The following is a 12,387-nucleotide window of genomic DNA, read 5'->3' as shown; positions in this document are numbered from 1 at the left end:
AGTGTTAATCCTAGAAACAATGAACTGATGAAGTGTGGTATCTTTAAAGTTAATGCATGGGAGAAGAAAAGCTTGGGGATAATAGTTATATAAGAAACTCTCAGAAGGCCGCTCCTTAAACAACAAAATAAGACTAATATTATATCATGTATTTTTTGTGTTTGGGATCCTCTCCCATGCATCGTATAAGAAGGGAATACCCATCTTTTTATCTTAAATTGACCTTAACTTGGTAGATGATTGAAATAAAATCAAAATTAAGGGGTCAATCCAAACTAGAATGTGCATGAATATCATATGCAAGGCTGTTTCGGAATTAAAAAAAATTAAAAGGGTTTGGTGTTATATAGTAAAGCCATAGTAATGAGAGTCTTTTTTACTAATATTGTGTATTCTCATGCCTGCTTAATCTTTGCTCCTACCCTAGAGGTCATCTGTTTGGCCCCTACCATGCTTTAGAAGGATCAAGGATGAAATTATTTTCCATCCTTTTTGGCTGGATAGGAAGCTTTATCATTTTCATTTACTCAAGCTACTCTACCCCGCAAGATGAGCAAATATATATATATATATATATTTATATATATATATATATATATATATATTTCTGCATATTTGTTGTTCTATTAATGATCATGCAATATACTCTAAAATCATTGATGCCACGTGTTTTATGTTCTGTTCCTTTCATGCAATTGGTCCCATCAATAGGAAAAGCTTTTGATGCTTGTGTTGGTCATCAACTTGGCTATTCGGCTCAATAGTACATGATTTGAATATTAACTAGATTATTTTAGCTTGTTATTGAGCTTAAGCTCAAGTGTTTAGCTGGATAATTAATGACCTGAGTTGTACAAATATTTTACTCGTGTGCATTTTAGGCTTACTTACACCCTCTATACCCGTTAGCAAGCCGGGCAAATGAGCAGGAAGCGTGCCCCATGGCTAATATATAACAGCCATTTCATGTTACCTCATTGAAATTTAATTTAATGAACAATGGATGTAGTTACCTTGCAAAATCATATGGCTGTAGTGTAATCAATTTTTTTGGTGGTTTTTTGTTTCTTGCCATTCATGATTGCTCATGGTTGTTTTCTTCCAAATTAAAATTCTTTTGTTTTGGCAGGAAGACACAGGTGAAATTGCTTTAGCAGGTAAGCACAATAAGGGCTGCCATTGCAAGAAATCAGGATGTCTCAAGAAATACTGTGAGTGCTTCCAAGCCAACATTCTCTGCTCTGATAATTGCAAGTGTATGGATTGCAAGAACTTTGAAGGAAGTGAAGACAGGAAGGCACTTTTCCATGGGGATGGGAATGCCATGAATTGCATGCAGCAGGCAGCAAATGCTTCTTTGAATAGAGCTATAGGTCCTTCTATCTATGCCTCACCTACATCAAAGAAGAGAAAGAGCCAGGATATTTTCTTTGGATTATCATCACAGGAGCAGTCGATTCACAGGCTTGCACATTGCCCAGAGGTATTGATAGACATGAAGTATTAATAATAATAGTTGTCAGTTAATTGCTCAGGTTTCATTCCCCTCTATATATGACGAGGGCTCCAATCCCCCTAAAAAAATTGGTGGTACTGTCAAGTCTAGACTGTTTAGTTAAAATTTTGATTCATCTCAGAACTGAAAATGATGTTTGTATAATGTAAATTGGGGAGTAGCAATGAAAAAATACAAGCATTATCTGCTTTAATATAAACATATCCAATGTTTTATTTTCTCTTTGACCTTTTTTATCTGTTTTTTTATTGCTTCTGTGTTTTTCATAATTGCCAAATCTTTTTATTCGGTGTTCTTCAAATGGACTGCTTCTGGCTGAACAAATAACTTATCGTTTTTGCTTGTATTTCCTACTTTTTTGCAGAGTTTAGGGCCGACTTTTGCTTCCATCTCTAAGGGTCGTGCCACAAATCTGACTTCAACTTCAGTGGGATCTTTAAAAATTACATATAGGTATTAATTTAATTATTATCAGCAGGAATGTTTATTTTAGCGATCATATTCTTTCCTTGCTTTTACTTTTTTAAAATGTGAATAGTTGACCCTTACGTTCATTCTGGTAGGCCACTACTGGCTGATATTGTCCATGCTGAGGATGTGAAGGAACTCTGCAGGATTTTGGTGATTGTATCAGGAGAGGTTGCCAAAACAACTGGTGATGACACTAAACTCATTTCACAATATTACTTAAATTCTAGAAATCTTTTTTACTTCGCTTGATTCCATCCCCTCAGTGACCCACTTTTAATTTGCAATTGTTAATATTTGCTAAATTTGCTACTCTTTCTGTCTTAGTTGATTGTTGCCACTATTCTCATACATGTAATATGTTTCACATTAAGCTAAGTGTCTCTCCTGTCCATCTATTTGGAATCAAATGTTTAAACAGGCCCTATGTTTACATACGCCAAGTGATGCAGTTGTAATTGTCAGAAATGCAGGATGTGTGCAATGTGACAAGCAAATTGATAATATGAGTGCTAATTTACTTTAGCAGTTTTCCTTCATTTTAGGAATTTTAGATTTTATTTTTCCTTTTGTCATGCCTATTATGTGCCCTATGAGAATTGGTTGTGTTCTTTGATTTCCTAAACTTCTCGCATTGGTTTGATTCTGTTGGGTTGGCTCATTTTTATTTGTTATCATGAATTTAATCAATTTTTCTTGAAGTTCTTTGTTGATTTGTATCACTAATTTCCGTTGTCATGGGTCCTTGTTATCATGCCCTGTTGAAGTTTGTCCCCTTGCTCACTTAGTTGTGCTGACAACCTAGCACTTGTGGCTCATTGAATTAGCTAAATATTTTATTAGAACAAAGAATGGATTGATTTTGTGCCTTGAGGTGAGACCAATCATTCAGACAGATGGGGGTAAGTTAATGAACTCTATAGAAGAGTCATTTATCAGAACAATACTCTTATCGATCTATTACCAATTAGTAGATCTACACTAGGGGAATTAGTAATATGTCAAGAAAAATTGGTGCAAGAGGCTGTAGATACACTTTTTGATAATGGGATCGGCGGACATGATCTATTATGAGATTTTCTTCTAACATGTGCATGACTTTCAAGCTTCAAATGATTCAGTTTTTCAAACTTCGTCACCCCATCTAGTAGCTCCTAGAATGTCGTGATGGAGGTCATACACATATATGGAGCCATCTTATAATTGATATTGCCCATCAATAATTGGTTTATATGCTTCTTTTCTAATTGTTGCTTGCACTTCGTGCTCAAGTTTCGCCAACGAGTAATATATTTAGTTACTGTCTCGTCTCTTCTCATCAATAGTTGTCTTCTTTATAATGCTTGCAAATCTTTTTAAAAACATGGCTTCGAGCTGGATAAATGTCTTCATCGAATTGTTTTGCATCTCATCATACCATTTGAATGAAGTTATTGTCAAACTGCTAATAAACTGACAAAATAACAGTGCATTATTACCCCCTTTTATTGCCACAGGATGCTTTAAATTGGGCTAAATGTTACTTTGAATTATCGTTGCAGCTGAAAGTGTTGAGGGCACGAATTAGCCTTTATGATGTGGCACCTGGTTGTGTTCAGTCGGGTACATGTTATCTTTGCTTACAAATTTCTCTACCTGCTCTAAGGCGATGACAGTCTTGATCTTCTCATTGATGATCAATTCTAGTTGTGCAGCTATTACAAGTTTGGATGTGCTTGCAACATTTTTTGTAGTAGGTAAGCAAATCAAACGATCGTTTTCAATCCCCCCCTTCATGTTTAACTCGTACTCTAGACACCTAGGGTGTTGGATTGGTTGATAGCTTGGCAGGAAAATTGTTTGATGCCTGATGATTAGTTAACTTAATAGGTGAAGGATTAGCAGTGACACTCTTTTGCATCAACTGCATCATCGCGGCCATCTATGCCTTCATTTTTGTCATTCTGGCATTTTGCTGAGATCTTTTTATCTTTCTCCTTCATATGGTGCTTTTTACGCTCCTGTGCTTACGCCAATGTAACAGTGTCAGCAAGCAATTCTTATTTTTGATTCTCCTCTTGGTCATCACTTGAGGGGATTTCTTTTTTGAATTGATCATATTGTGCTTGCTCTTCTCGAGGGGTTGTGGTACTAACAACAACAAGTTCACTTCATAGTGTCATTGGTATACACGAAATGGAGGTGGCTCATTATTGTTCCGTGCCATGTAGACTACCTCAACCTCCATAGCATTTTCATCATCTTCATCTTCTTTCTATACCCGAATCTCCCAGCAACGCTTCCTTTGAATTTCTAGTTTTGAATGCGGTATGAAGAGTTCTATGATCAAGGGAGATATCAAAATTGGCCTCTTCCTGATAGGGTGAAGTTGGAAGGCGATGGGATTGTTTATCATGATCGGAAGATAGAACAGTCATTCGATCAGGCCGCTAGGTCAGAGGGCAACAATAATTAATTGTTTATCATTTAGAGCCATTCTGACCAAGCCATGGGTTCTTTGTGTAGCTGTCAGGCTATGTCACCGATTAGAGAACCAGTTATATCTTCTATAGGCCCTAAGGATTTATTAAGCCTGGTTTTGATAACAACCGAACTACCCTCAGAAAAGTCTTCCACTTTCTGAGTTGAAACACAATTCATAATTTCAGAATTTGTTTCATGACAGGAACATCAACCATTCCTTCCTCTACAGGAATTCCCTCTGCTAATATCAAATCAGGTTGATAATCAATTTTGCCAAATGAAGCATCATTGTCCACATCATCAGGAGTATCTGCTAACAAATTAAACCGGTTAGAATTAACCAGATTTATGGATACACCTAGTTGAGTAGATATTATCTTCTATGCATCCTCTCAAAGTTAGCGCCCTTTTTCCTTTTGAAGCACAAAATTTTCTGCTTCTTTGACAGAACTTTCATTTCTTTTATGAGCTTGAGCAGACTTACTTGAATTAGAATTATCATTAATCTTTAAACCTTTATCAGCAAGCATCATAGGTCTAATTTGATTTGCAAGTCTAGAATTGGATTCCACTTCGACATCAGCATCAGTATCAGTATCAGTATCAGTATCATCAACAGCAATCCGATTAACCTTCTTGAACAATTTATCTTGATCTCTTTGGATATCATTTTTACGAACATCTGTGACAGCCCCATTATTAAAAGATTTGAATTTTCTCCTGCCATATTTAACTTGAATCCAAGGACCATAATTGCTAGAACATTATGGTTACTAGAACTTTTAAAACGAGGCATTATGGGAAAGGCTTCATTAATTTCATCCTTCATTTTAGCAAAATCCTTGGTTAAAGCAGCTTTATCAGTATCTTGGTTCCTCTTCAAACAATTAATATGCTTATGCCCAATTCTATTGCTGACCTTTGTAATATAGTCAAAAGAGAGAAAAAAAAAAAAATCAACATGATTACCTGATCCAATATCCTGTCAAAATCATGCGAATACGGCTTTCCCATACCTCTGCAACGGCGTTAAAGAAGTCGTATCACGCTGGATTTGTCTCGACTCTTCTCCCTCTATCGTTAAAAGCAATAAGAGAAGAGCCTTCGGGAGCTCGCTTGCTATAATGGTAGCTTTCTCCCTGTCATGCGCCTCTTCGACCAAATCCAAGCAAAGATTTCAATTTGAATTGAACAGGGACTTGAATTCAAACATTCAATGGGAAATTTTGCTTGGATGCAAATAACAAAAGACTTGAACTTGAATTGAGTTTGAACTCAAGAAGACCACAGAGAGCCCGAACTCGGATTTGAACTAAGTACAAAGGACTTTGAGTTGATTTGAACTACTTGAACATGCAATAGAATTTGCAGTTACAAGGAACTAGACATACAAGATTTGAACTAGTACATACCCACTGAACTTGAACTCAACAGGACTGTAGGGAACAAAACTTTTAAATTAAGCTATAGAAATTAGAAAATGGGACTTAATGTGCAACATGTACAATATAAGTTATGAAATGGTGAGAACTTCTAATGAACATTAATGAATTAACAAAGACTATGTAGCATGGTTTGCTGGTAAGCAAAGAGCAATAAATATAATGGAGAATATAACCATTCATATAAGAGCAACAATTGAAATTTCCCCAATAAACATCAAAGACAATGTGGTGATATAAGCTTTAATATCAATAAGCAAGGATGTTATGCTTATCGTACATATTACAGATGACCTTTGAGGGCAAAGAGATTAAAAAGCAAGGAAAGAATATGATGGCTTGCTCGCAGATAACAACAACTAACATGCAATCAAATGCCAAATGATAACCAAGAAAAGCTTGAATCATTTAAGACCTTATGCAAGCAAGCAAAAGATTCATGTATAAGCTATGCCATGAAATCTCTCTTTGGATAATAATAATAGATTTGTAATTAGGGCTGCAAGCGAACCAAATGTTCGACGAACTACTCATTGTTCGGTTCGATTAAAGCTCGTTTGTGATCGTTTAATTAACTAAACAAACAAACTTGAACAATATTTTAAATACTTGATTCATAAATAAACAAATTTGAACACTAATGTGTTCGGCTCATTTATGTTCGCGAACAACAATCATTTGATGTTCGTGAACAAGCTCGACATTAAGCTCGATAAGAAGCTCGATTCATGTTCGATTTTGAACTCGTGAATAAGCTCGATAAAAATAATTAATATTTGATTATAGAATTAATAAATATAAATAATATAAATATTTTATATTTATTATAATATAATGATATAATTATTATTAAACTTCAAAAAAAGTGCTTAGCTTTGTTGATGTACCTCCACCTCACAAGGCAACTATTATTCATGATGTATTATACAAGTCTCCATTCTTAGAGACTGTTTGCGTTCTCTTTGCTAGTCTTGCAATCCTTTTGTGGCCACTAGTTGTTACTAGATCAGTGATTGCTGCAGGTATCATATATTATTTAACTTGCTGTCTAAGTAATTGTATCTTTATATGACTATTTATTTATAAATCATTGCCTTTGTCAATGCGGCTGTTAGAAAAATTCTGTGAATATGGGATTTGCTTATAAATAATTGCCTTTGTTTCATAGACAATTGCTTTTATTATAAATGTGTTTGTTCATAGATATGTTCACGAACGTGTTTGTTTGATAGTTTAAAAAATTCGTTAAATATGTTCACGAACATGCTCGATGTAATCATTTGTTAGGAAGCTCAATAAAGCTCATTTTTTTAAGTTAATGAATATCTAAAAGTAGAGCTCGTTTATAGCTCATTCATGTTTGTTTGTTTAAAGCTCGATAAGCACTAAATGCACGAACATGAACTGAACATGAACCGAATATGAACACTCATTAATTTAAATGAACCAAACATGAACACGTACAATAAAGCTCGAACAAACATGAACCAAACTTGAACAAGCTGATATTAAATGAACACCGAACACTAACATACTCGGCTCGGCTCGGTTCGTTTGCATCCCTATTTGTAATGATCATCTCAAGTGGGGTAAAGACATGATATCCAGTTTATCATGCATATGGCAAAGCACCTTTGGGGATAAAGAATTTTCAAGTGGAGTTTATTTGCAAGCAAACAATGACTCATTGCAAATCAGTTCCCGATGAACACCAATACTTGCAATAATCAAAGCTTCAAAAGGAATTTGCAAGCAATCATTCAAACAAAAAGCAAATGAAAGATCAATGACGGGCGATGCATCAAAACAACCTACTTATGCATATCAATTAATGAAATTGAAGGATATATGCAACTTAATTGCAATCAACAAGATAGAGCCTTGAATGTATGCTATAACTTACCCTTGAACATATGGTGACTGATGTTTCCCTTGCCAATCAACTTATGAGCACTAAGGATAATAAGAATGTTAAACTTATTATGCATGCCGCAAGTGGCCTTCGAGGACAAGGGAATTCCGAAGACACACAATGACCTATTCATGTGTGGTGTAGTAATACGAACATGGGTAAAGTTTGGAGATCTAACATCTCTACATAGCATGGTAAATATAGAAGTCAGGGACAATCGTCTACATCACTGGCAATCTATGGCGATTATACATGCCCCTACAAGAAGAAAAGTCAGATATATAGTTTACAAGACAACTCGGTGTATGCAACGAATCTTGAAGTGTATATAAAAGATTTTTCACGAACATAATAGATAGTACATCCACTATTCCAACTACATCAAGGGTTGCAACAATCATTTTAGGAATGAATATCTCGTATATCTCTCCTATACGACTCGATACAATTTTTAATCGCTACAATGCCCGCCCGAGGCAGTAACTATTGATTTTGACGTATAGGACGTCAGCAAGGGCTCAATTTTCTAAGGTTGAAATGATTGATTTTTTATTTAAGCCAACAACAGAGGATCATGATGATGACATAATTAAGGAGTTACCCACTAATTCCTATATGAGTTCTAGGAAAAGAAAGCCAGATCAAATCATTATGGAGTGAGTGAATCTCAGTTCAACTAGGTCTTGAATATTGAGTTGGATAAGATTATTGAGGCTTGCAAATTCTTTGATGGACAGTGGTCGCACATCCAACATACTATCCACAAGCAAATGCTAAAGGACCACAACAAAGATGAACTTCTATAAGCCGCTATAGAAGATCTGTTAAATGTCCAAAATGTCTTCGCACATGCATCATACTTTGTATACACATAGGTACATAAAGGGGTGAGTGCAGTCACAAAATCTGCGTGGGCCTCCACGAGCGTGTTATGGGTACACACGTGACGTCTGGGGATGCTGTGCGGGTTAATAAATGAATGTAGTTCGAGCCCGATCATTCTATATAGGTAGATAGGAGTTGACACGGCTCGATCATTTAAATTTCGAACTATCAAACAGATATAAGGTCAGGGTTTCTATCGGAATATCTGTTTTACACGTTCATATAAGACCTTTAACAAAAAAAATTCATTAACAAAGATATAAAACCTACGAAACTCGATCCCCTATCGGCAAATTGATAGGGTCGACAAGGTTAAGTCAATGAATGACCCCATACATCCTGATGATGGCCGTGTTGAATGTATATATCAACCGGAGGGGTTAATTTCAAGTATTTCAAAACGTCATCCCAAGTACCCGAAATTTAAAATTTCAAAAATCATCCAAGTACAAAATATTTAAAATTGAAATAATCCATCCAACCACTTAAAGTAAAATTCATTCACCTTCCGCAACAGTTTATTATGGTGGACAAAGTGATATTTACTTCAACTCACATATAGCTAATGCCTAGTCGAAAATATTACTATAATCCATTCTCAAACAATTAGTACGTATCCTCTAATTGGCGATTTTTCTGCTAAATGGCACCGCAGGATAAACGGTTATGACCCGAGACTCTCTGAACCGAGTGGTTTTGCAGCTAAATGGCACCACAAAATATTAGTTATGGCCAGAGCCAGTACGTTCCTTAGTGGCATCAAATCCTTAAGATATGAATCAATATGATATTATCGATAGAGCACAAAACCCTATGCTAGCTAAGGTGGATTCAAATTTGTCCTCTTAGACAAACATTCACCCCAGGTAGTTTAAAAATACTTGACACCCCATTCTCAAATATGATTTTATCGAACGTGTTTGTTTGATAGTTTAAAAAAATTCATTAAATATGTTCGTGAACATGCTCGATGTAATCGTTTGTTAGGAATCTCGATAAAGCTCATTGTTAAGTTAATGAACATCTAAAAGTAGAGCTCGTTTATAGCTCATTCATGTTTGTTTGCTTAAAACTCGATAAGCACTAAACGAATGAATATGAACTGAACATGAACCGAACATGAACACTTATTAATTTAAATGAACCAAACATGAACACATACAATAAAGCTCAGACAAACATGAACCAAACTTGAACAAGCTGATATTAAATGAACACAAACATGAACACTCACATACTCGGCTCGGCTCGGTTCGTTTGCAGCCCTATTTGTAATGATCATCTCAAGTGGGGTAAAGACATGATATCCAGTTTAGCATGCATATGGCAAAGCACCTTTGGGGATAAAGAATTTGTAAGTGGAATCTATTTGCAAGCAAACAATGACTCATTGCAAATCAGTCACCGATGAACACCAATACTTGCAATAATCAAAGCTTCAAAAGGAATTTGCAAGCAATCATTCAAACAAAAAGCAAATGAAAGATCAATGACGGGCGATGCATCAAAACAACCTACTTATGCATATCAATTAATGAAATTGAAGGATATATGCAACTTAATTGCAATCAACAAGATAAAGCCTTGAATGTATGTTATAACTTACCCTTGAACATACGGTGACTGATGTTTCCCTTGCCAATCAACTTATGGGCATAAGGAGATGAATGCAATGAATGATATGATACATTCATGAATAGTATGTATGGGAAGGATGTACAATAAATATGCCACTATGCCATCAACGTCGATATGCAATCAGGTGTATCAAATTTTATAAGTAGTGAGTGGTGGGGATTATGGAGAATGTGGAAATTCATATTAGAAAAGCAATTTGAAGTATTCTCCAGTAAGTGCTAAAAGTCGTCATGCCAACATGAGCACTAAGGATAATAAGAATGTTAAACTTATTATGCATACCGCAAGTGACCTTCGAGGATAAGGTAACTCCGAAGACACACAATGACCTATTCATGAGTGGTGCAGTAATACGAACATGGGTAAAGTTTGGAGATCTAACATCTCTAAATAGTATGGTAAATATAGAAGTCAGGGACAATCATCTACATTACTAGCAATCTATAGCGAGTATACATGCTTGTCCCCTACAAGAAGAAAAGTCATATATACAGTTTAAAAGACAACTCGGTGTATGCAATGAATCTTGAAGTGTATACAAAAGATTTGTCACGAACATAATAGGAAGTACATCCACTATTCCAACTACATCAAGTGCTGCAATAATCATTTTAGGAATGAAAATCTCATATATCTCTCATATATGACCCTATACACTTTTCAATCGCCACAATGCCCGCTCGAGGCAGTAACTATTGATTTTGACGTATAGGACGTTAGCAAGTGCACAATCTTCTAATGTTGAAATGATTGATTCTTTATTTAAGCCAACAACAGAGGATGATAATGATGACATAATTAAGGAATCTCAGTTCAACTAGGTCTTAAACATTGAGTTGGATAAGATTATTGAGGCTTGCAAGTTCTTTGATGGACAGTGGTCGCACATTCAACATACTATCCACAAGAAAATGCTGAAGGACTACAACAAAGATGGACTTCTATAAGCCGCTATAGAAGACATGTTAAATGTCTAAAATGTCCCCGCACATGCACCGTAGTTTGTATATACATAAGTACACAAAAGGGACGAGTGCAATCACAAAACCCGCATGGGCCCTGACGAGCGTATTATTGATACACACATGACGTCTAGGGATGTTGTGCGGGTTAATAAATGAACGTAATTTGAGCCCAATCCTTCTATATGGATAGATAGGAGACGGCTCGAACTATCAAACACATATACGGTCAGGGTATCGATCGGAATATCTATTTTACACATTCATATAAGGTCTTAAAGGCTTTTAACAAAAAAAAAATCATTAACAAAGGTATAAAGGCTAGGAAATCCAATCCCCTATCGGCAAGTTGATAGGTTCGATAAGGTTTAGTCAATGAATGACCCCATCCACCACGATGATGGCCATGTTGAATGTAGATCTCAACTGCAGGGGTTAATTTCAAATATTTCGAAATGATATCCAAGTACCCGAGATCCAAATTTTCAAAAATCATCCAAGTTCAAAATATTTAAAATTGAAATATTCCATCCAACCACTTAAAAAAAAATTCATCCACCATCCACAACAGTTTATCGCAATGGATAAAGTGAAATTTACTTCAACTTACATCAATGTTTAAAATTGCGTATTCGAGTATTGAGGCGTTTTTCATTCGTGAGGCGAGGCGTAAGTCTCAAGGCGTTTTAAGGCGTAAGTCTCAAAATCAAAAGATTGCGTAAACATAAAATGATAAATTTTTATATACTGATGAGTGAATAATATAAAACATAAAAAAGCATAAGATATGAAGTGAAATCAAAATATCTCAATAATAAGACAACATGAAATATAGTTTAACTCAAAATTCTATCTTTCCTAAGTCCCACTATTCTTTTCATTAACATATAATTCCAATTTTCAAATATAAATAGCAATGACGTATCACATAAGAACTCATAAGTCATCAGCACTATCATTACTAAGGGGTTCTTCATTTGAATCATCATTATGATGAACTGTTCTCTCCCCTTCCTCCTTTCCTATAGAGTCCAATGTCGGGCATTTACTTCAATATTTATGTAAGTTTTAATATATATAGCGTGAGGTGTAAGCCTCATG

The 12,387-nt window shown here is 35.4% G+C and overlaps 1 protein-coding gene across 1 annotated transcript in view; it reads left to right on the top strand.

The window, feature by feature from the left end:
• Positions 1–12,387, top strand: part of LOC110108314 (protein tesmin/TSO1-like CXC 5) — a 41,892-nt gene that overhangs the window by 11,770 nt on the left and 17,735 nt on the right. The window contains exons 4-6 of the mRNA XM_020838900.2: positions 1,130–1,483; positions 1,881–1,969; positions 2,080–2,171. Of these exons, the coding sequence (XP_020694559.1) occupies positions 1,130–1,483; positions 1,881–1,969; positions 2,080–2,171 (535 nt within the window). The remainder of the gene's footprint in view (positions 1–1,129; positions 1,484–1,880; positions 1,970–2,079; positions 2,172–12,387) is intronic.

Source organism: Dendrobium catenatum, unplaced genomic scaffold (genome assembly GCF_001605985.2).
Source record: "Dendrobium catenatum unplaced genomic scaffold, ASM160598v2 original_scaffold_75961, whole genome shotgun sequence".
Classification (NCBI taxonomy): Eukaryota; Viridiplantae; Streptophyta; class Magnoliopsida; order Asparagales; family Orchidaceae; genus Dendrobium; species Dendrobium catenatum.
This window is presented reverse-complemented; position numbering and strand designations above follow the sequence as displayed.